The sequence below is a fragment of the Urocitellus parryii genome, chromosome 5 (assembly GCF_045843805.1).
Source record: "Urocitellus parryii isolate mUroPar1 chromosome 5, mUroPar1.hap1, whole genome shotgun sequence".
NCBI classification, from domain to species: domain Eukaryota; kingdom Metazoa; phylum Chordata; class Mammalia; order Rodentia; family Sciuridae; genus Urocitellus; species Urocitellus parryii.
In genome coordinates this window covers 206,366,979-206,392,263 of record NC_135535.1, presented here as the reverse complement: position 1 = coordinate 206,392,263, position 25,285 = coordinate 206,366,979, and the positions used below count along the sequence as shown (strand labels likewise).

Here is a 25,285-nt window from a genome sequence, read left to right as displayed (position 1 = left end):
CTGGGTGGCCTCACTGGCTGAGGAAGCTTGCAGACTGCAGAGCTCTGCCTTCACGAGCCAGCTCGCTGGTGGGCTCCCGAGGTAAGGACCCAGCCACGCTCCCTGCAGTGGTGGGAACGTGCTCCACGCGCCTAGCTCGGCAGCCGCGAGCCCCGGGGCAGGGGGGCCTGAACACTGATATGGAACTAATGTGATTGAGAAGCTAAAGTTTTAATTCTATTTAATTTTAATTAATTTAAATGGCCACACGGGGCTAGTAGTTATCACACTAGACAGAAAAGTGAACTGAAAGCATTGAAGTCCCCAAAGCCCTCTGCCTGCGGTTGTGCTGGGAAGATGTGCCACCGGACCCAACTTCTGCCATCCCCCCGTCCAGGAAGCTGCAAAGGCCTCCACTGGGCACTGCAAGAGCCTCGGAAGCTGCTGGACAGAGCACCTGCCTGCGCAGGGAGCGTGTGCCAGGAGGGCAGCCCAACCGTGGGACGGGTGGGTCAGGAAGGCTGCGGGGTGCACGGGGAGCCACAGTCCTCCTTCTCCACCCAGAACGGGGTTCCTTCCACAGCCACTTGCCCAGCCACCCAAAGCCCCTCCACCGACTGCTGGAAACGATGTGAACTTTGTAAAATGAAACTTGTCTCCAGTGTGGGATCCCTTAAAGAAAAACAAACATGAAGAGGAAAGAGGACAGAGAGGACCCCACAGGTCACCCACCTGCACCGTTCAGTCTGACTTGGCAAGCTAGGGGAGGCCGTCTCACCGTTTACCTAAGTGTTCCACTTCCTGCCCCACCTTCCTGAAGCAGAAGTGTCCCTGGGGTGGCCAAAGACCCTGACTGGGCCTCGTCTGCTTCTGTCACCAAACACCACCAGTCCCTTCACATCAGAGACTCCACCAAAGGCACCTCCCTCAAGTGCCTTCCCATGCTACGGGCACTCTCCTGACACCTCTCGGGTCAGAAGGAGACAGAGAAGTGCCCGGCACCCGTGGACCCTGAGCAGAAATCAGGATGGGAAACTCAGCAGCGTCACCACACGCTGCAAAGTCCTATTCCTCACTTTACAAAGGAATTCATCATCATTGTGTTAGGTTTTCTGTTTTAAAAACAGCAAACCTCTTGTGATGAATTTGAAAGTATTGTATTTGGAAAATGCAAACTGCCACCAGAATAAATCAATTATGTAAAGAAACATCCACACTCAGAGTGGAATTGTAATTCTTCTGATAAGGAAACTCAGTGAACACATACAGAATCTACTTCCAGAAGCATAGACCAACTTTTACCCAGGATTCTATCACTACCAAAAATTCCACGTGCTGTGGCACTGACTATGCAAACAATCTATCCCTCTGTGGGCTTCACGTATAACGTCATCACGAAGGTGATTGATCACTACAAACAGGATTTCCACACCGCAGGTGGCGATGGGCTTGGACCGCTCCATACTTACGGCTGAAAGGGAATGAAATGCTGTTTATCTTCATCGTCTACTTTTCCATTTATTATATCGGTTACATCCATCACTGTGGACGAGAAAAGAACAGAGACTGTCTTACTTCAGTGCAATCATCATAGGAAGTCCACCAACCAAGGACCATCAAAATGTTCTGACCAACCATCACTGCCCTGTTTGAAAGACATGAGGTCATCTCACAGGGTGGTCCAGTAGGGCTGCAGTGGAATGGTGGAGGTCCCCTGACCCTCCCTCGCCCACCACCCACCAGCCAATAGAGCTGCAGATTCCGAGACATTGGCGGTGAGGATGTTCTGTGGAACAAGGGGCATCAAGAAGTGCAAGAAGGACAGACAGCCAAATGCTATCTTTGATTTATTCATTTAAATATAACTTAAATATCCACACGAGCCAAGTGGCTACCCACCCTTAATAACATCCCAAATAATAACACAATCAGCCAGGGCTGCCATCTACCAGGGGCCTCCACATGCTGGTGCCCATGCGAGGGGGACACTCACAGAGAATCCTCAGCCACCAACCATCCAGCTGAGCAAACCGCAGCCACAGACAGGACTAACCAGCCCACGAGCCCACCGTCTGCCTGCCAAGAGGAGCCAAGAGCAGCCCCAGAGGGCACCGGGCACCTTCCCTGTGCTCCGCCTCATCCCCCACACCTGGCTAAAGATAAGAGAGCAGTGCCCCTGTTTGCTTTCCTAACTTAAGTCCTCGCTGGTGACCAGCATCCCGGGTTGAAGTGGAGACCATGTTCATTTCTACACGGCCGCCACCCCAAAAGAGCTCTGGGACAGCCGGGCAAATGGAAGCCCTGCCACCCAGCCCCCGCTTGCCCTGCTGTCCGTCTCTTGCTGGGTTTGGTGGAGCCCCAGGGGTCTGTGCAGTGTGTCCTACTGCACCAGTGGGAGGACAGGCGGAGAGCGGCGCAGACGCAGGTGGAAGGAGCCCAAGTACATCGGCCATCGAGAAGCAGCTGCACAGGAGGTGAACGGCCCGAGCTCAAGGCCCACCTGGTAGACTGTGCCAGCACTGGGCACGGTCTGTGGTGACTGGAACTACATCCAGCACTGACCAATGCTAAGATGCCCATCTGTGCATGGACACATTTTTATCACCATTCAGAATCATGAAAGGAAGCTCACTCAGCAGTCACGAGCAGACACAAGTCAGCCTGAACCTGCACGCCAGCCACCGGGGTGGCCTTGCCGTGTGCCTCTGCAGTGTCACCTGGCTCAACTCACCAGCTGATGGGCCTCCCCGGCCATCTGACCCCTTGCCCTGTCCCCAGTGCCCACGTCTGCACACACCAGGCCCAGCAGCCCTGGTAGGAGGGCCGCCTGCCCTGGCCCTCATCAGCCCTCCTCCTGCTCCTCGCCTCGGGCCCTCGAGCCCCAGCCTGGGGACAAAGCCCGAGACCAAAGAGGAATGGAAAAAAGAAAAAAAACACCAAAAGGCCAACAATAGGTCTCTGATCAGATGTGTCCACCTGGTGCTAGGGATTCAAGGCCCTCCCACGTCAAACGTGGGCTCTGCCCCTGAGCTGCACCCTCAGCCCTTGTTTGACCCGATATTATTTTTTAAAATTATGGACCACAAACACAGAAAAAAAAAAAAGAAGAAATAAAAAAACATGCCAGAATAATCCTGAAGAACTTGCGATTGTGGAAAATTAGGAATGATTTATTCAATTATGCTTAGGTTTCTCTTCAATGAAATTTCCCTGATTTTCTACAATTGCCTATCACTTTCACATTATCAAAAGGTTGAAAACAAAGAATGTGACACATTATTTCCGATACAAGACAAGACACATAGGCCTAAAGGTCCAGGCACGCTTCTCTCCAGGAGCTGGGTGCTGTCGCACAGACGAGCAGGGTTCCCCTGGAGAGGGCTGCAAAACTAAGTCTTCCTGTAGATCTGGGCAGAGCCTGGTGACCACAAGTCCACAGCCCTCCTCAGCTATGAGAGGGGTCTGTCCTCAGGGAAAAGGTGTCGCTGGGGACGGAGCTGCAGGGCTGGGAAGCCTGCACCCCAGCTACACTGAAGAATGGCACGGAACGAGGGGGCAGGGCAGCTGGTGGCCACGTATTGTGCCAAAAATCTACACAGCCAAGTCACATGGTACAACGCATCACCCCTGTCTCAGGGCACAGTGACCACAGGAACCTGGAAACTCGACAAGCACAGGCTCCGGTTCTTAACAGTACTTTCAGAAACATACCAGCCAAGAGGTCCTTAAAACCTGGCCCTCTGATGTGACCTTGGAGGCCACAGCGCTCATGCTAGGACCCAGGCCAACCAGAAGCCAAGTAAGCAAGCAATTGCTGGGCAGCAGAGGGAGCAGAGGCCCTGCTGGGAGCCCCTGGAACCAACTTTCACAGGCCCAGGCCTGATGTGTCCCACCAGGAGCCAGATAGGACAAAGGCCCCATGACCAGAACAGCAGGAGAGCCCAGGCTCCAGAGAATATGGGCAAAAACAGGCCAGTGGAGCTAGGGATGGCCCAGGCAGGCTTCCAACAGCCCACAGTGAGTGAGCACCAGGACACAAGACAGAAGAGGAAGAAGCCAAAGACCAGGGTCGATGGGAGGAGTGAGGGGCTACAGGAGAGTCACCAGGAATCAAGGCACATGGCGGTGGAGGCCTTGCGGCCAGTGGCCCACGCTCCAGGGCCTAGACACTGGCCAGGTCTCTGCAGACACAACATAGGAAGGGCTCCCAGGGACAGGGCACCACGTCAGGGCAGGGTACACCTGGGCTTCAGCAACTCCCAGAGAAGCCTTGGAGGTGGGGGCTGTGACCTGACACCAGACCCCACCACGCACCATCAAGCACATTCTGAACAGCGAGGCCACAGCGAGATCCCCAGCCCTCACTCCCTAGGACATTCCAAATGTCAAGACTCAAATGCCGAAAGCTGAAGATGTCCCAGTTTTAATCAAAGGCGGGGAGGAGCCACAAGCCTCCATGGAGACTTCGTCTTGGCTTCACAAACGTCGCTGTGCTCTCACAGGAACTCGGCAGCACACTCTCTGGTATCTAAGAACAAGAGAACCCCCGGCATCCATGCTGGAAAGAGGCGTGAGTCACATAACTTGTCAAAGTTTCCTCTGATTGCTTCAGGGAAGCCTAATGCACCTAAGACAAAATGAAATATTTTCTTAAAACAACCATGGGCCGGGGCCAGGACATAGGTCAGTTACTCAGTTGGTAGAGTGCTGGCCCACATGCACAGGCCCCGAGTGCAATCCCCAGCACCACACACACACACAAAAAAAAATACCATAGCAGGAGAAAAGAAAATGCAAACTTCTGAAAAATCACAGGCATCTCAACTAAACACGTGAAAGGTGCCTACAGGCTCTGAAAGATAAAGCAAGAATTTTAAAATATGGGCTCGAGCCATAAGGGATGAGAATGTGATGTGCCCCATCCAATCCCCCCGGGGTCTCAGTGAGGCAACCGACCCTGACGTTTCACTCAAAGCAGTGAACTTCCTCGTGGTGCTTCCAATAGCAGACCTATCACCTGGCCTCTCACCGTTCATTACTTTTTATGAAGTAGGAATCATTTGTTTAAAGAATTCATCTATTTCTCTAAAAACTTCAAGACCACAGAGGACTTTGTTTTAATATCTATTTTTTTAGTTTTAGGTGGACACCATATCTTTATTTTACATTTATGTGGTTCTGAGGATCGAACCCAGTGCCTCGTGCATGTGAGGCAAGCACTCACCACTGAGCCACAACTCCCGCCCCACAGAGGACTTTTAAGGCAGTGAAACTGCACTCCGTGGTCCTGTTCTGGTGGACATGGGACATCATTCCTTTGTAAAAACCCCCAGAATGCACAACACCCAGATCGGACAGCCACATCAACTCCAGACCTGGTGAAACAGTGACATGCCACTGTAGGTTCACTGTCGGACAAACGCAGCAAAGGGGGGAAATGCCGGGGATGGGCGAGGGTATGTGAGAACCGTTTTCTGCCCCATTTTACCTGAACCTAGAGCTTCTCTAAAAATAGTCTATTCCAAGAGGAGAAAAGTCTCAGCTCTGGGATGCTTGGTCACGGTAAGGAACGTGTTCCAGCTGGGTGCCAGGGATCGAGATGTTCCCAAACACTTGTTCATATGATTCCCCAACATCACAGAAAGGATGTGAACACACCTCAAGAGCTGGGTAAGGCATTCCCTATGACCATAAAATCAGTTTCCAAAATTATTTTTTTAAAGTGACATCAGAACCTCCGGGGACACTTTCCCCAACAGAGATGACTGGTCTCGCTTGTCTTGAGCTGTCACCAAAAACAACCACACATGATTTAGAATTAAGAAGGGTTAAAAAACAACAAATATTTTAAAATTCTTGCTTTCTGTCTGTGTCCAGCAGACCCTGTGGGCTTGGTGCCTGACTCTCCTCATGACCCTGTCCACGCCAGTCCACTCCTGAACCAACCGCCAAGTCCAGAAATCCTGAAACCGACCCCTGCCAGTGCCCAGCTTCTCCAGGGGCCAGGAAATGGGTCAGGCTCTCTCTGAGGCAAAGACACGATCTGCTTTCAACCAAATAGGTTCTATTTACATCTGAAACTCAGGCACCCAAGCCTCCGGAGCTTACAGGTGGACTAAAACCACCCAGAAAAAGGATGATCGATTCTTTTCTCTCCACCAGAAAAGCCTATAAATCAAAGCTGCCCACTGCCCAGAGTTCAACAGCGGCTCTTGGTCAAAGTGAAGGTGATGATCTTAAACTCTCAAGGAGAAAGAGGGAAATGGATTACCTGCCACTCCGAAAGGTCGCCGCAGCCCCGAGGTCAGCTTCCTGGTGTTGCTGTCCCTCAGCTCCATGCGACCCACGCGGACGATCTGACAGACGAAACTGATTTTCTCCCTTTTCAGGTCTTTGCTTCCAAGGTCCTAGAAATATTAATTTCCATAAATCATTTTGAAGAACCATTACTCAACGCAAGTCCAATTGAAAAGGACAGTGAAGACACGGAGATTCCCTTCCCAGAGCAGCGTCTGGCATTTCAGTGCTAGTCCCATGACAAAATGTGATTGAATAACAATAGTCAGTGACTGTTAAGTGAACTTGAGATCGAAGTTTCAGAGACGTGCTCCACGGTCAGGGGGCAAATCTCTGTCACAGTGACTCAAAGGGCAGCTAGAGACTCAGAAGGTCCCAGAAGGCATGTGACTCATCCCAGATTAACCTGGACTCCAGGCGTCCCCCCAGACCCATGGGGCAGTGCTGTAGGGAAGTCGCTCAGAACAGTATCAGGACGGAGAATGGTGCCGCTGAACGCCTGCAGGCGCACTTACAGTGAACACGGCTCGCAGATTGTGCAATCTGTCTATGTCTTTAGGTAATCCTGAACTTGACCAGCGGACCAGGTAGTTCTCACTCGAAAAAAGAAGAAATAGAAGCAAATTAATTTTCCAAGCACAACCACACTGACTCATAATTAGCACTCTGGAAGTCGACGACAGAGCAACCATGGGTCTATAAATACCAACGTCAGCGTGACCCAGCAGCAGACACGGACCACAAAACACCGTGGAGGGCTGCATTCCAAGTTTCTTGGGCTTAATGTCATGGAACCATCACAAATGGCATTTCAAACTTTATAATCTGAAAAGCCTATTTGTCAATTTAGAATGGCACTAGTATAAAGTTCAAGTGAGGTGTGTACTATACATACGTGCACATGCATACAGAGAGAGATGAACTTGTGTACACACATACACATGACGTGTATATGACCAACAAAACGTGCTGTGAAATACCTACTGTCTTACATCAAGAAGAAACAGAGTCCATCAGAAGTGAGAATAAAGCCACCCATTCAGTCACACACCACATTTTTCAATTCTGAATGGTTCAAGTGAAAATACTGGAGTTTTAATCCTCACAGACTCACACAAACTTCCACAGAGTTTAATCCTCATTTTTCCATGTGGATAGAGAGGAAGTTATACTGTGGGCCAAGCAAGAACAGGTGATTTACAGTGTTTTCACTGAGCAGATGCTAACGGTGAGCAAGCATACAGCAGGTGCCAATCCAGACACTGGGTTCCAGCCTCTTGGCTTGGAGAAACAGCAGTAGGACAGAAGTGACAAAAATGACATTCTAAGCCCAAAGGTTTGGAAAAGGAAAATGTGACCTTTGGGGGTCTGAACATACAAAGTCCTGTGGTGACAGTGTAGAAAACAGAGTGCTTCAGCCCAGTCCCTATCACATTAAGAGTGTTCCTGAAATCCCTGCACCTCCACAAGCAAACAGCAGCACACATGCAAGAAAACCTGCCCAGCCCAGAGCCCAACCGAGCTGCCCTCACGCTGCCCAGAGAGGGCCCAGGGCCTGGCTACTCAGGGTGGGCCAGGTAGCTTTCCTGTTCACGGGCTCTCGGCAAGCGAGGGCCACCTGGGTGGTTCTGACACCACCACCTTCACACAAGAGAGACCCTAACCAGCAGGGAGCCCCACCTGATGAACTGGGACTCCACAGGGTCGTAGAGAGACATGAGCACTTCGGCGTCTTCTCCTATTTTACAAACCACATTTTTGAGGTTGACAAACAAGGCCAGAGAAGGGGTGGCAGCAAACTTAGCTTGTCTGTTGATATCCATGTTCTGCTTCTGAGACTGTCAATGAAAAGAAAGTCGACATAAGCAATATTCATCAATAATCTTTGTTTTTTGGGTTTGTTTGTTTGCTTGTTTGTTTTTAATATCCTCTACAGCATGGAAAAAGGTGCAGGAGAAGTGGGCTTGAGTCAGCTAGCTATTCATGTTATCTTTTCCCTGCCCCCACGAGTTCTCAAACCACGGTCCTACGTTTCAGAAAAAACAGCACCCTATGCAATGACCCCAATCTCACATCAGTATGCTGAGTACTTTCAGAGACAGAATTTTTAAGTGTCCAATCAATGACCTAGAAATGATGAACACAGGTGTAGTTGCACATTCTAATTAATGTTTCCCTCATTCGAATAAACACTCCCAGGACATTTTTTTGTCATTCTTCATTATGTCGTTGGTATCTGGCAAACGACTAGATGCCCAATAAATACTTGCCAAATTAACTGATGAGCAAATCAAGCCATCAATTTCTGAATATCTACCACATACATGATACCATCACAGAACAGAGAGATGAAAACATCGACCCGACTGGTGTTCTCCACCCTCATCAAGCTAGATGTCACGCCCCGACTGTTGTCAGAGAGGAAATGCAGAATCAGATGCAGAATTTAAATGGTATCATCTCCCGTATGACAGATGACTCCACAGTCAAGGCCACTAGGCTCCCATCCTCCCTGGTGAAGCAGGATGCTCTGCACATTCCCCCGCAGGCATGAAATCCCCTCGTGCCCTCAGCCGCACGCCTGCCCCGGGCACATTCCTTTCATCCTTGTTGGAAACACACTGTGCCAATGCTCCTTTTCAGGTTCTTCTTTAGAGCCAAGTCTGAGCCCCTTGATATTCCACTGCTGAAAGCGCTTTCTGAAAAATGCTGCCCACGTGTGAATGGCAAAATACAGAGACAGATGAACTTACTTTTTCTTCTTGTAATCTTTCCTCCACTTGTTTAGAGGCTATTTCATGAGCTCGGAAGAGACTAATTGTGCTAGTTAGTTCTGGATCTAAAATGTTCCCATCTTCATCTCTAACCACCAGGTCCAAATCAAGAATTCTAGAAAAACAAAAATTCAGAAGAAGATTTGAATTCCCCACCAAGCAGATGAAAAGATCATAGGAAGTTGGGTTCACCCACAATTATTAAGGAACATAATTCTGTAAGACCACTATCTTTAACTTAAAATATGCCACCATAGGGAATGTTTTAAATTCCTGCAGTTGTACTACCATTGCAATAGTGCTGGTCTGTCAATGATAATCTGATAGATCTACAAAGTCCAAGAGAAATGTGCGTCACCAGTGCCTGTGGACAGTCACAGCACACTACCCACACGTGTATGCATGCAGTCACGTGCACACCCATGTGTCCAACACACAAAGCTGTGTGTGACAGCACCGTGGGGTTGGGGAGGTAAAGTAGGGCAGAGACACACCCACCACACCATGTACTCCCAGCCAGGGTGGTGGCACACCTTCCTCCTGCCTAGAGTCAGGTCTGATCCCTACATGAAGCCGTCGGGAGATTCTCAGAGGATGGTTGGAACGGGGAACATATGGATGTTATCCACAAGAACATGAACCAACTCCTGGCCAGATGGCAAACATCGTGGCCAACTTAAAACACAAGCAACATCTGGCTAATAAATCTGTCCCCTCTACCTGGAGATGTTTTTTGGCAACATTTGCTCTGATTCCTCAAATCCAATGAAACCGTTAGGTGATCGTTACCAAAGATTTTACCTTAAAGAATAAACAAAGGCAATTGTACAGCACAAAAGAAATCAAAAGAGCTGTGCCCGGGTGGTGTGTCCTAGCGTTCCTCGCCATGAGACGAGCGAGTCTTGGGGCAGGAAAGCAGCCATGGCTGTCTCGCTCGAGCTCTGCAGATGGCATTTAGTCCTCCTTTGACAGGTCTAGGGAGCAAGTTCTTTCTGTAGGCCCCACGACAAAGCAAGGAGAGCCTCTGAGAGAAGGAAAGGCTGCAGTCAGAAAGCAGCTCGATGGGTCACAGGTTTAAAAGGGAAGCTGATCCGCCAGCAATCGCTCCACAGACAAGCTCACGCGGGGCTTCTCTGGAGGTCACAGGCCTTAAAGCTGAGGACAGCCTGCCCACAGGTCACAGGTGCTCAATTTTAGTGTCAGGCTGGGCCACGGCACCATTTGGAAGCCAACTGCAAAGGCCTCGTTTTTTTTCCTTTTCCTATCCATTGAGAAAATTCTACTGATGGGTAAACAGGACCTACTGGGCCTGACAGTGGCATGAGGGTCAGCAGGCTTTTAAAATAAACCGTCATCACAAGTTTTTGCACAGCAGAAAATCAGCCTTACTAGTTGCAAGGAACAAACAGACATTTTTTAAAAGCCTTGTTAGGCCTGATGGCTCTTTTTAATGTTTCACTAGTGAGGCAAAGCCCCTCCCTCCCAAACACGACTATTCACCCTAGCTCTGACCCTGCCAACTAGGAGTCCTTGCTGGTGTGGGCAGGGGTCAATACAGGGGTCAGTGCTACCATGGGCAGGTCAGTACTGTGTGGGTGGAGTCAGTGCTAGTGAAGGTGTGCAGAGTCAGTGCTGGTATGAGTGGGCTGGTATGGGTGGGGTCAAGGCTGGTGAGTGGGTGGGGTCAGCTCTTGTATGGGTGGGGTCAGTACTGGTGTGGACAGAGTCAAGGCTGGTGAGAGTGGGTGGGGTCAGTGCTGGTGTAGGCAGAGTCAATGCCGATTTGAATGGGTGGGGTCAGCCGTGTGCACCCAGTCAGGGCTATGCAAGCAAGGACATTTCTCCTGCTAGTGCAGCTACACAGCCCCGGCTTCTGCAGGCCCAGCCCCAGAATTAGGCCCCCGGAGAAGGGCATGAGGGCGTGAGGGCATGAGGCTCAGGCCCTGGGCCAGCCTGCTGAGCATATCCTGCCATGTGGTCCTCACCTAAGTCCTGCCCTGCCAGAAGACCAGGCCAGACCCACCTCAGAGGAGACGGGGGCTCTGGGAAATTATTACCCTGTCCCACAGCAAGCACCTAGAGGAGCCACAGCTGGGACTCGGCACCAGAGCCCCCTCCTGGCAGAGCCCCTGCTCTTTCAGAATGCCACCCAGAAGCAGTCACGTGATGTGGGCTGCCACACCCCACCATCCGACACCTGTTCTCAGCAAGCCATGCACACCTGGTTCTGAATGCAGAGTGAGTCTCTGTTAGAAGGTGCATCTCACCATGGCAAGGTGACCCGACCCTTAGAGACGGGCTGCAGAGACCCAGGCGGTCTTGAGGAGGAGGGTGAAAGTGGAGGGGACCTGCTGACCACAGCGGGAGGGTGTCTGGCTTGGCCCACCCCTTTGTTTTGCACATGACAATGTAGCAGTGAGAGCAGGGGAGGGTGAGCCTCCTGCCAGCCAAGTGAGAGGAGCTCTCGGCAGACCAGACCTTCCTGTGAAATCTCAACTATCACCCAATTTTGTTTCTAGGAATTCCTACTTCAAGTGTGAAAAGTTTCTTAGAGCCTCATTAGGAGCAAGACACAGGATTGGGGTTAGAAATGTTACAGAAGAAGGTGTTTCACCTTTGTTTATCTTTTTTCCCAGGAGGCCAGAGACTTCTGGGTATAGAATATGACATGTGGTCACAGTGAAACCCATTTTAAGATCACCTGCTTAATAAAGCAAACTTTTGGAGCTTTGATCTCGTTTTCTATTGGAGTATTATATTTTGAACTTCTGTTCAGAGACCACCGGCTTAATTTAGCTGCAGGAAGCTACCTGAATGTGTTGTGTCGTGGAACCAGCTAGTTAAGAAAGAAAATATTTCCAACTGTAATTTACTACGTTGATAGGACATATAATAAGAGAGGTTCTTGCCACCAGGGCCACCAGGCTGCTCCATGATTCCTCCAGCGCCCAGTGCCCTGCTCGATCTTCCTAGCCCCACGCATTGGTGCTGGAATCTAAGATGGGTGCATCTAACAGCGCTGCGTGTTCTGTGCCTTTTTCATTCATCACTTAGATGTTTTGACTTTTTTTTCTTTAATCCCAGTAGAAAGGGGTTCTGGGAGCCATTTGAGAATGCGATAAAGGTCACGGCCCATGTACACTCAGACACAGAGCCAAGGACACACAAATGGACACACAGGCACTACAGCCACAGACATAGTGCACACTCAGACACACATCAGACACACTCAGACAATAACGCAGACATCAGAAAACAGAATCTTAAGGAACAGGTCCCGGGATTCTCTGTTCAGAACCTCTCCAAGTAATGCGGATAGGAAAAGCACTTGGGAACCAGGTGACCAGAGCATTTTAAAGACTTTCTGTAGCTTTGACATTACGTAAACCACAAAATAGTCATCAGGTGGGAAAGGACACGGCCTCATTCTGCTTACAGACCTTGAGAATTAGGATCCCAGCAGCCCTGCACCTGGCAGCAGCTGAGGACTCTTGCTACCACCAGCACATGCTCTCTGAGGGTCCTGAGCAGTCACTGCTAAAGCCATTCAAGTACACCTGGCACAGACGGAGCTCCCACAAGACCCCTCTGTAAAAGAAGCAATTATCTGTGTTCACCTGAATTCAAACCCGGCAGGGTCTCATTTCTGTTTGTGAAAGCGGGCATGCTTACCCAGGGAACAAGGCACCCTAATGTCCATCCCTGCCCTCAGAACCGAAGGACACAGGGTGCTTCTTATTGCACGAGGTCCCCTCACTTCTGGACACAAAGTCAGATACCAAGCCAAGAGTAAAACTTGCATGTTGGAGAAATCACTGTGGGTCTCGCCAGAACAGTGACAGGCTTCTGGGCTCCTTTGCCCCTCCAGTGGGGGATGGAGAGAACACTCTCAAGGATGACTCAGCACACTTCTGACTTTCAGAATCTAATAGAAAATACTTCATTCTTTTCTAAATGAAAACCATGCCATGATTCGGATGTTAGAAATTTTGCTTCATGATAAAATGTAATTTTGGTGTTCTCAAGGCTTATGGTTATGCTATTATATTGGGTAATTTAAGCATGAAATCATCTTTCAAACAAACAAACCTGTTTCCATAATCAATTTTGGCGGTGACTTTCTTCTTCAGTTCTTTGAGCTCATCCTGGGGCAGAGTTCCAGAAAGAATCTGTGATCGCCACTCAATAAGGTCATAGATCATGTGCCGAACGCTGCGGAACATCTCCCTGTTATCTTGCTACATGGGAAAAAATAAGGTGAACCATAGCATTCTGGGTACAAAATAACATTCTGGAGATCATATTCAATGGAAATTTTTTCAAATACAACATGGGATCTATTAATGTTAAATTAAAAAGTGTTTTTAGCATGAAATGGAACACATCATATAGAATTTGATCCCCATAGAAATTAAATGTTAAAAAATAAGAAGGAATGCACAAGCCCCAAGATTTCACCCAACATTCCTGAGTAGGTACCACTGGGTCGAGGCTAGCCAGCAGGAACTGGACAATGACCTCGAGCCTCTACCAGGGGCAGTGGATGGGTGAGGCAGAAAGCTCCCTCTGAATGACCCTGGACCTACAGCTCCACACTTCCGCTGAGTAGTGCATACTCTTCGGAATGCCCTGCACCCTGGGCCCTTCCCAGCACCCTGAGGAACTGGACCCCCAGGCCTGTCCATCAGCTGAGCCGCACTGGCCCCCTGGTGCCCTGCACACACATACAGGAGCTTCTGGAAGACACCAAATCTCATTCACAAGCTCTCAGAGCACTTATGCCCAAAGGAAAATGCAAATAAGACACAAAATTCATGCTTTTTACCACTTTCTATATATTCTGCGAGGATTAATGGTACCAAAAAAAAGGAGCATTTGCAATTTCAGGATTACAATTCATCAAGGGGCTTAGGGATTACCCACAGGAAAAATGACCCAGTGGTTCTTTCGATGGAAAGAAGTCTTGGTGGGACCTAATTTAATATTTTAATCCCCATGGTCCCTTTGAAAAACTAAAATATGGACATAGCTGTGTTTTAAAATAGGTCTTCATTTATCTGAACCACTAACCCTGCTGATTCTAGAACCTAACCTGCTGTCTCAGAGGCTCTAAGGGCCCCACCTCCCACCCACCGGACACCTAATGAGCTATCTTACATCTCATGAGCTATTCTTCACATTATCTAATTTTAATTTCTTAAATGAAAACTAAATAGTCAAAATTCCAAGTTTATTGTAAAACTGTGTTCCCTTCCCTCTGACTAGTTCTCCTTGTCCTATCAACTCTCTAAAATCCTTAATACTTTGCTGACTTGTCTACAACCACAGAGAGAAAACCCTTATAAAAATAGTATAAGCATCTTTTGCTTCACTTTGCACAAACTGAACCATGCGAGTCCACCAGAGGTAAACTCTAGAAATGTGAAAGGAAACCAAGGTGATGGTCAGCAATGCCCACTCTGGGGCAGCTAGAACCGAGTCCACTCACGCACGAGTCAGCATTGACTCCTGTTTATTTTGTTGCCATATTTTTTTTAAAAATTGCTAAGTTGAACATGAAACACCGACTATGAAATTGCTTCAGATTTACACAAAACATTCATGGCTAACTTTTACGCTTTTAGGTTTTTGAGTACATTTGATGAACAATTACTGCAACTGCTTATTACAGTGCATTTATAGGAAACCACTGTATAATCAAGAACAACAAGCTGCCCAAGGAGCAGCTGTGGGACTTTAGGAAGTTTTCTATGTTCCCGAGAAATTAACGCACTGACTTCCTCCCAGAGCGCTTGCTTGGTGGTAATAACATTAGCATATGAGAAATCAACACTCTGAATAGAAATACAGGCTTAACAAAAGCCAACCTTCTGCAAATATGAATCTGTGTGCAAAGAAATGCCCTGAGGGAATATGAAATGTAGATGCCAGAACTCCAACCTCTGCATTAATAAGACTTCTCCTGTGATCAGCACAACTGGACAACTGCACAGCAAGATAGACTAGAAAACACTCCCCACCACAAAAATATGACAGATCTTAACCGATAAGAGGCACCACCTAAAGTCACCCTCTATGACATCCATCAAAAGGCACCTATTTCAGTCTCAAAGTAGACTTCAGTTTTCTTGATCAAAACCAAAACTCGGAGGTAACATAAACGCAGATTGCCTGGTCCGAGGGCCGGAGAGCAACCACATCCCCTTTGCACAGGAGGCAGGGGGAGTCCACGGCCCCTCGCTTGATAGCCTCCCACTGCTCCCCAAGTGTGCAGGTCAAAGGGCACACGGCCCCCAACAGCAGTCAGATCAGGGGGCAGGAGGCTATCTCTGCCCTCTCTATGTCAGATCCTGTCCCTGAGGTTCTCAGGATGCAGAAAGGTCCAGAAACACCCTCTCTTGGTTTTTAAGTTTAATGTCACGTCTTCTCACCACATAGAGCTGCCTCCAGATGGTAGACCACTCGCGAAGCGTCGTGGTGACCTCCTGAATGAGCGGGAGGTCACCCGGGATGACCGTCTCATGTTGCCTGGGATGAAAGAAGGAAAAGAGGCTGATTCCAAGGTTCATCAACCACTGTCCGCTGTACCTGACAAAGTCCCAGTCCAGGCCCAAGTTCAAGATTTAAACAAAGAGAAAGACAATCTACCAGCAAGCCTGTTCACACACATAAATATACCCAAGAACGTTAAGCATGGTGTGCACAGAGCCTGAGAGTGTCCATGTATTTTCCTGCACGTCAGCCATCCACCTGCACGTCAAAGCAAGATGAAGAATGAGAAGGATCTCCATTAAAAGCCTTCAGAATGTGGGGGTCTGGAAGTGGAGCGCACACTCAGAGCATGGCCCCATCTACCTTAGAGAAGCGGTAAATTACCACCCGTCCACGTGGCCCTGGCACGCGGTTTGGGTTAAGGTGGTTTCACATTTCCATCATGCATAAAACTCGAGTGACATGCAGGAAGCGGTTGTCCTTGCTGAAGTGTGAGCCAGGTCACAGCGTTCACGTGTCCTTGGGTACTCCATCCAGTCCCAAGCCTGACAAGCCTTTTACCTTTTCCCTCCACCCTGAAAGATAGCCCTTGGCTTATTTCTAACTCTGTCCACGTCTGCATCTTCTTTTTGGCAATCAAAGCAGCCTTCATTTTCTGGGCAGTTCTCAGAGCTGGCACTACGTTCACAGGCTGGGACTGGGTAGGGCTGAAGCTATGGCTTGTATATTAGGGTACCAGGGCCCAGGAGCACTCTGTGTATCCTGAACAGACCAGAAGCCAGTCAGGGGGAAGGTTCAGGGCACTACCATAGGTCCCCCGTGTCCTTGATCACATGGGCCCAGGCCTGTGGAGAGACTTAACTTGGCTCATGACTGGGGTTCAGCATGCAATGGCTTATTAGTGGGGGGGGGGGTCTTCCAAAGCAAGGGACAGTGAGTCCCAAAGGAATACTGTCCTCATGGGGAGACCCAGACCTAATGCATGAGGAGGAGCTGTGTGCCAGGCCACCCCCCACCACACGACACTGCAGCTGAGGACCTCCCATGACAGGACACCACCAGCATCCACTGAGATGTGACTGCCAAGACAACCCCACTGAGCCTGTCACCAAGGCCCCAGGGAGGTTGATACGTATGTGGTTCTCAAGGGTCTACAGCGTCATTTGCATGGCCTGCAGGGGAGGGTGCCGTCTGTCCCACTGGGCACACACTGGCAACGTCTGGGCTGCCCGAGTCTGGGGGCTCTTCTCACACGACTGGAAGCCTGGCACTCAGTCACACAGACCAAGTCCTTGTGGCCAGGGCGTCGATCCATGCACCAGGTCCCTGTCTCCGTTCTGGTCCCTGCTTCCTTCCTCCCTTTCCATACACCTGATGTCCCCTCGGAGAACGTGCCAGCTGACACTAGTGCCCTTGGTCTTGCTGTGCCCGCCAGGGAGCAGGACCCCTACAGGACAGAATGCCCAACCCCAGTGAGGCTGCCTGTAGGCGTGGTCAGACAGAGGAGAGGTCAAGGCAGAGCACCGGTGAGAGTGAATGGCCCACCAGGAGTGGACGGTGGGAGGGGCTGGCAAAAGGCCACGGGCTTCGGGTGGAAAGTCAGCAAGGACACTTCCTACACCGGAAAATGACCCAGGGAGCAGATCCAAGGTCTTCTCACCACAAATAAACAAGAACAGGAGGTAGTGCATGTTAATCGCCCGACTTAGCCATGACATCACAAATACATATTTCAAAACATCACGTTGTACATCATAACTGGAAGCAACTTTTATTAGTCAATTCAAAATGGAAAATATTTTTAAAAATGGATGAGGCAGAGCAGATGCTCAGCCAATGGTGGTGATTCTTCTTGTCACTTGTTCTTACACAAAAGCAAGATATCAAGAGAAAGGTCAGGCATGGAGGTCCCCAGCTGAGCCTGAGGGGCCAGGTGTGAGGACAAGAGGCCAGGTCACAAGCAAGGAGCAACAGAGAAGTCCCAGAAGGCCAAGGACAGCACCGGACAGTGCGGGCAGGGAAGAAAGGGGGAGCAGCCCTGGGAGCAGTCAGGGGAACTGCAGAAAGGGGCCAGGAGGCCATCAGCACCACCCCGGGGCGTTACGTGGAGTGGTGGCCACAGTGTCCAACGCCAGAGTGACCCCAGGCCCGGAAATGAGGGCACACAGGTCACCACGACAGGACAGCAGGAAGTGCTTTTTTATGGGGACAAAAAAGAATTGGTGCCAGCAGGCACATGTCAGTCATCTGGGATGTCCAAAAGCAGAAGAAGGCCATGTCCTGAGAGAAGAGAGAGCCCAAGCGAGAGAGAGATCGTGTAAGAGAGAGAACCAGTGGGGACTGTGCCAGAAAGAGACACCAACCACAGAGATCCTCAGAGAAGAGCCTGCAGAGGGGTGGGAGCCTGAAACTGGACAGCACAGAGGCAGCAGCAGCAGCAGCGGGCAGTAGTGGAGAGCGAGGCCCGCACCAGGAAGGAGGAGGCAACACAGAAGGGAGGGTGGATGTCTGCAGCTTCAGGAGGAGAGGAGGCACCATCCCGTCGAGCCCGTGGACACCAGGCCCTCTGCAGAGGGAGCAGGTGGACAGCCCAGCAGGTCAGGAGCGTGGAGCGTCCAGAAGCAAAGCACCAGCAGGACAATGGTCTGCACACCACGCATCTCACATCTCCATCTGCTGACCCACTAGAGCACTTGAGACCAGGAGACCCAGGACAGGAGGAACACTGTGTCCCTGCCTGCCTGGAGGGCGTGGCTCCCCTCAGTGAGAATCAAGGCAATGACTGATCACTTGATTAGAGTGATTCAAAATTACCTGTCACGTAGATTCCTTTATAGGCATCAGAATGCTTTGAAAAAATATTAATCTATCAAGCTGACAAGGATTCAGCACAGGTATAAAGTACATTAGATGCCCACATTATTCAGTTATTTCTGTAAGAGGATACAACAATTTCAAAACTTTCTTTTTCTTCCCCTTAGAACTTTGCATACAAAACATTTTATCTCTTAAAAAGAAAAAAAAACTCTCCCTATTGCAGGTCATCACCATTCATGCCTCTAAATTATTTTCTTCATTCTAATTATGCATCATGGAACTAGAGAACCCGAACAGCCATTTCATATGTTAAAAGTACAGTGCTTGGAAAGGCAATTTTGTAATCAGCCAGAGAGATGTCATTATGCAGTAATCATATGATTAGTAATTTTATAATTTACATATTTAACTGAGTGTGAAGATGTAGCAGAGACCAAAAAAGAAAACATTTTAATGCTCCTTCTTCCGAATTCACACCTGGCTGTTCATTTGCCATTCCTGCTGAATGGGTTCCTGCTCCACAAATGTCCCGTTAATGACCGTATGCATCAGTGTGATGACCTCCAGGAAGCACAGATCATAATGAGATGAAATGCAAATTCATACGTGTCCCAATTTAACAACTGTTGCTACCCCCTAAACTCCATTTGTATTACAGCATGCCAACCCTTCCAGAAAAAATGGACTCCGAGCTGAGTGGGAGGGGGCAGGGCTGTGGAGTCTGCCGAATGGGTAGCTCACAGGGAAGCGGAGACCCAGGTTCAAGGAGAAGGCCTGCAGTTGTGCTGGTGACCTCAGACTCTGAAGGCTCAAAGCAACATGGTACTGCACTCTAAATCACGGATTCCCTTTCTGACCCCTCAACTCCTGAATTACTGACGTCAATCATACAGGTGGTCTTACCCCCGAGTGCTACCCAGCTGACTGTTCAGCAGCTGCACCACAAGTAATTGCAATTCTTCATTTAAACATCGAGAACAAACTCACCCTTTTCCTTCAACTATTGCTTCTTTAAGATGAATATATGAAGCAGGAAATATACCCTTTGAGGGAAAAAAAAAAAAAGTTTTCATTACCAACATGAACAGTGCACGCAAATCAAACAACAGCCCTGCAAAGGTGGGGGTCCGGATAGCTGGGTCACTATTAATTTTGCAAGTCTTATGCTAAGCCTGACATACAACACATCGGAGAGAACACAAAGTGTGAAAAACAGCAACGCAATCAGCTTGTATTTCAAAGAGTCCGCAGATGTCTTAGAAGAAAACAGAGACAATGTGTTTGCAAAGGAAAAATTTCACTTCTCATTTCTCCTTCAGTTGCTCCTTTTCCGCTGTTGATCTTGCCACAGGCAAGTCAAAGGCCAGCTAGTGATGATGGTTGAGGGAGATTTCCCCCTTTCAAAATAATAAGATTGGGGCTGGGGATGTGGCTCAAGCGGTAGCGCGCTCGCCTGGCATGCGTGCGGCCCGGGTTCGATCCTCAGCACCACATACCAACAAAGATGTTGTGTCCGCCGAGAACTAAAAAATAAATATTAAAAATTCTTTCTCTCTCTCTCTCTCTCTCCTCTCTCACTCTCTCTTTAAAAAAAATAAATAATAATAATAAGATCGTCATCAGAAGTTGGTTTATATCATGGCTTGCCACTTATGCACTGACCCCTGCTCTACACACAATGGAACTTTCTCAAAAATCTCCAAACAGAGGAACCAGTGGTAAAATAAAGGGGAATGAACATGGTCCCATATGCACAGCAGCCAGGGGAGCATGCTAGCTCATGCTGTACACCACGCTCCATCTCCACAGTGCAACACACACACAACCCACAGGACTGGGCCCCAGGGAGGTGATTTCTTAACAGGACACTGGTGTCAGACACAGTCTGAGAAGTGCCAGGAGGAGCTTTATCAAGAGCTGTGGTCCTCTCCCTGACCCTTGCTGAAGCGGAGCAGAGGTGAGCACAGGGAAGATGTGCAAGGGGGCCACGGGGCTGGGGTCTCGGGCAGCACAAGCCAGCAAGCACTTCCTGCGTGAGACCTGGAGCACAGAGCAGAAGCCCAGTCAGTGTTCTGTAGCAGGAACGGGAGCTTCTCACTGGGTCCTCCCTGCATCTGCCCCCAAAGAATCGACACTAGATCCAAAACCAGGCTGGCAATTTTGATCAGAAGGGCATGGGGCACAGAAAGGGCTGACCAGGGTTCCCTGCTCCTCCTGCCTACAGGGACAGTGGCTGGGCTGAATATAAGGAAATGTTATCACAAGAATAAAAGATTCAGGCAGGAAATCAGAGACCAGCCACATGAAGGACCAAGAGACCCAACACAGCTTGAGCCAGCCAGGTCCCAGGTATCCCAGACACCGCTAAGTTCCAGCATGGTCAAAGGGGCATCTTTCCATGATGCCAATGTGTTCAAATGAGGGTACAAAAGCAAAGGAGCCACCCCCAGCCCTGGCAGTGCACAGGCAGAGATGCCCTCGGTCTCAGCAAACCCACCCAGCAGTGAGGCCAGAGGAAGGGCAACATCCAGATGAGGCTGGGCACACCTAGGGGTTGAAAATGAGCACTTGGTCTCGGGCACTCGGGATGGGCCTGCAGCACACTGAGAGTCAAGGTTTCTCAGGGCCACGTCCCTCCCCTGCTTCTGGGAATGAGGCAAAACTAAAGCTCTGCAAGCTTCCACTTCCTCCTCTGCCAATGAGGGCTCTGGTGCAGGAGGACTGGGGTCCAGGAGGCACCGGGGAGTGGGAGAGCCCCGAAACCGGGGGAGGTGATCCCAAAAGCCAAGTGCCACACGAGCACCAAGGAAAACAAAGAGCCCCTGGGCTGCACAGGAGGCTGCAGCTTCGTCCTTGGTGCGGGCGAGGAGGGCAGGGGTCAGTCCCCAATCCTCAGGTCTTCATTACCACCATCTTCAACTGCGGTGCTCCAGAAGAAACTCAGGGTTTCCTCTGCAAGAGTACTCCTCCACCAAAACACAAGAGAAATCGATGGGAAAGAGAACGTCCTTGAAGAGTCTTCTACCGCAGGGTTGAAATCTGTCTGTTCCCAACTCCGGGGCTCAGGACACTTACAGCCCAGTCTGCACCCGGCAGGGCCGAGTGCAGAGGTCCTTCCGATTTGGAGGTTCAGCTGACCAGTACTCCTTCGAGTGACTCTCTGTTAGAACCTAAACATGGAAGGCCAGAGAAGGCTGCCCTAGGGACCAACCTGCACCCCTCCCAAGTAACTGTGGTGTGAGAGGATGAGCAGCTTCAGATGTGGTCAGCGTGGCCTGGCTCAGGCCTCTGGGGAAGGCAGAGCAGAACTTCCAAAGCCTGTCTAAAGGCTCAGGACCACAGTGGAAAGAAAGCCCAGGCCAAGACGGAGATGAGAGAGGCCAACTCCAAGAAGGGCCCAAACCATCCATCCGATGTAATTAGACCTTAAAACATACAAGTTAGCATGGGCGCCTAAGTACAGCCTCGAATGGACGGTGCTTCAGAATCACGACATCAGAGTCAAACCGAAGAGCCGTAATTAGGTTTTGCAAAGCTAAGAATGCTAAAGCCACGGAATTGTGGCTGGGAGTGATCTGAGGTCTAATTACATGTTTTAGTTTCAGATATTCAGAGACTCGGGCAAGCAAACAGCCCTAAAAAGCATTTTTTTATTACTCAACCTGAGTGGTATACAAATCACCCAGTGCAAGAGGAAAGGCAAGCCTGAGCCTCGCAAGCTGCTCCCTGGTCGAGGCTGAAGTGAGGCCGGAAGCTGCTGGCAGCCTGTGTCGCTCTGAAGTTGCTCTCTCAGCTCGTTCCCTGGCCTGCGCTGCCGACGCAGGAGAACAACCTCACCAGGACAAGAGGGTTCCCACTACCTGAGGACAACAGGCTGCCCAGGAGGAAAGCACTCAAGGTAGCCCACCTTTCCATCCATGTATTTTTTAAATTCAGAAAAGAAGACATGCAAGTACGACCCAGGCCCAGATGAGATGGAATTGATTTCCTCCCACACCGAGCACTACGTATAACGAGAAGGACTTACCTTCTTGGACTTCTTCCTCAAGGTGTAGCCTCGGTACCACCCTGCACAGACAGAACGAAGTGTTAGTAACAGGAGGACCCACAGGGCCAGCAGCAGCCTCAGGGTTGGACACCTCCCTGAGGGCCATCAGCACAGAATTCGACACCCTACGGCCCTGAAGTCCACGTAGGCAGGCCAGACCTTCATCCACTTGCCTCACCTTGCCCTGGGCAGCAAGCTGAAGCTAAGGAGCCCAGTTCCAAGAGGAAGCTGTCCTTTCAGCCACAAGTCCCTAGTAGGCTCCTTATGTATGCACTGACCCTTCTCCCCACTGTCTGCCTTGAATCAGGGTCTCTCCAAGTGCACATACCAGCACCCTCAGATCATCAAGAGCTGCACTGCACAGAAAACCTATTGAGAACCAACTTCCTCCCTCTCCACGGGAGGAGCCGTGCCCTGGGGCAGCCATGATCTCACAAAGCGCTTCTGTGGCCAGACTGTCGGCAGCAGGAAGTGTGGTCCAGCAGAGGCCCACCTACCCCCTGGGGGTGGCCTGGACTCAATTTCCCTTTCCTCCATGTCGGGCGAGAAAGTAAACAAGGGAAGGACTCCCTATTTATGTCAAACACTGAAAGAGTCACTTCACCAGCAGACAGACCTGACCCCACCCAGCGCCTCCCGGCAGACTCTGTGAAGGAGTGTGTCCCTGCAAATGACAGGGGTCCACGGCCAGGAACCCGTCTCCTGACCACTGTACCATCCCTGACGTCAGATGGGTGTTTTCCTTCCCAAACATTCTGCAGTCCCTCCAGGCAAACTTACCTCTGGAAAGCAAACCCAAAGCTCAGAGACAGACCCAACCCTGCCCCACAGGAGGCAAAGGACCTCTTTGGAGAGTGGCAGAGAATACTTGGAAAATGTGTAAGCTGGGTAAATTCACAGGGATTCACCAAACGCCGGAGTTGTATACATTATCAAAAAGCCAAACCCTAGATACCAAGGACGTCCAGGCATGAGAAAGAAGCCCAGACAGATCTGGGAACAGGCAAACGCAGCAGCAATTACCCTCTGCCCCATCTCAAAAAGAAGCAATTTTAACAACCAGGGGGGAAGGCGGTTTGGGAACCAAAACGTGATGGTATTAAGATAAGCAAAACATTAAGAAAAGACAGGAACCCCCAGCATGAGCAGGGGGCACTGCAGATAGTAAGTGTCCAGGCATCAGGCGTGCATCTGAAGGGTTGCCTCCTGATACCACAGTGGAGTCCAGAGGTTTCAGATACTCCAGCCCCGAGTCAGTGCCTCCGGTGACGGTGTCCACAGACAGCAAAGTGCAGGAGGAGAGAAGGTGAACCTAACGAGCTGTTCAAAGTGCATTTGCTCAATTTGGAGGACTGTCCTTTATCCTGCTATTATGTCCTTCCTGCATTTCAACACTAATATGTCCATTGTTTTCTGAAACTGACAAAGGATTAATAAGGATGAGGAAATTTCACAGAGGAAAGAAGAAAGCAGCAACCAAATAAAGATCAGAGCAAATTGTAGAAACAATGCATAAAGAAGAAGCCTAAAGACTTAGGCATTTGAGAGATGCTCAAACTCACTAACAAGAAAGGACAACTTAAGCCAGGTATGGTGATGCATGTCTATAATCCCAGCAGCTCAGGAGGCCGAGACAGGAGGATCACAAATTCAAGGCCAGCTTCAGCAACTTAGCGAGGCCCTAAGCAACTTAACAAGACCCTGTCTCAAAATAAAAAGGGCTGGCGATGTGGCTCAGTGGCTGAGTGCCCCTGGGTTCACATTGTGGTACCAAAAGAATTAAAAATTTTAAAAAGATGAATCAAAAGCTCTTTTAAAAAGCACTGCTCCACAGTTATCAAGAGCGGTAAGAACAACGCAGCCAGCAAGGGAGCAGCAGGCCCAGTGCACCTAAAGGGAGGGTCCCCACGGCAGGAGACCAGCAACCACCTCAGGAAACACAGCCCAAAGACATCCGAAGGACAGACAGGTGTGTTCGCGGCGCAGGACCCAGGGCGGCTGGCAGAGCGGCCATCTGAGCACCCACGACTGGGAGGGCGTTGGCAAAGCAGCTGCAGCGGCACTGGGAGGAGGGGAGCCCCTTCTAGAGTCAGAATGAGAGCTGAGGCTACGTTCATCTACCCTCAACACAACCCCGATAGGGTGAGGACTCGGGGAAACAAGACCCCTCCAAACAGAGCAGGATTGTTCTTGGAGGGGCAGGGGGAGCACACCGTGAGGACAAGGAGGGATCTTACGTCACTCAATGTCAACAGATGCTAAGTTTCCTTTTAAACGGGCTTCCTAAGCAAAGTGCAGACCTGCAGTTCGCTTCCCCAGGTCTTTGAAGCATTATTCCCTCATGTTACGGAACTATGTGTCGGAAGTTTCCTCGGTGCACAGACGCAGAAACAATGGACCCAACCCCTGTCCTCCGTCAGCTCATATCCAGAAAGCCCCTCAGACAGGCAGGGGCCAAACCACAAACCAGCCTGCAAGCAGCAGTCAGTCCGACAGGGAGAGAAGGTCACCTGGAGAATGAGGGGAGGGAATGGGACACTGTGACCTCCTGCTCGCAAAGCAGGGAGGAGGCTGGGGTAGGAGAGTCTCAGCTAGCAGAACTCACGGGGCTCGCAGCAGCCTCCACCAAGGCAAGCAACGGGTCATCGCCCAAGAGACAGGCCAACCTGGGCAAAACACAGTCCCTGGACTCAGGGAGGCCACCGTCCAGCACAGGAAAACAGCAGGTCATTTTAATAAAATATAATAGTCATTAACACTTTTAAAATTTTAATGTTGTGGCTGAACCAAAAGGACCGTTTCCTGATCTTTACAAGTGATGCCTGCAGCTTCCCCCAGGTAAGGCATTCAGCCCCTGGGGACCCTCATGGAAACCAGC

At 50.0% G+C, this 25,285-nt stretch overlaps 1 protein-coding gene across 2 annotated transcripts in view; it reads right to left on the bottom strand.

Annotated features, from left to right (window-relative positions):
• The window catches only part of Dock1 (dedicator of cytokinesis 1), a 441,986-nt gene that overhangs the window by 371,267 nt on the left and 45,434 nt on the right, over positions 1 to 25,285 (bottom strand). For both annotated transcript variants that reach the window (XM_026384205.2, XM_026384206.2), the window contains exons 3-11: positions 22,387 to 22,427; positions 19,347 to 19,402; positions 15,482 to 15,578; positions 13,140 to 13,288; positions 9,030 to 9,165; positions 7,957 to 8,114; positions 6,792 to 6,873; positions 6,251 to 6,386; positions 1,449 to 1,521 (exon numbers count right to left, since the gene is read on the bottom strand). In XM_026384205.2, the coding sequence (XP_026239990.1) occupies positions 1,449 to 1,521; positions 6,251 to 6,386; positions 6,792 to 6,873; positions 7,957 to 8,114; positions 9,030 to 9,165; positions 13,140 to 13,288; positions 15,482 to 15,578; positions 19,347 to 19,402; positions 22,387 to 22,427 (928 nt within the window). The remainder of the gene's footprint in view (positions 1 to 1,448; positions 1,522 to 6,250; positions 6,387 to 6,791; positions 6,874 to 7,956; positions 8,115 to 9,029; positions 9,166 to 13,139; positions 13,289 to 15,481; positions 15,579 to 19,346; positions 19,403 to 22,386; positions 22,428 to 25,285) is intronic.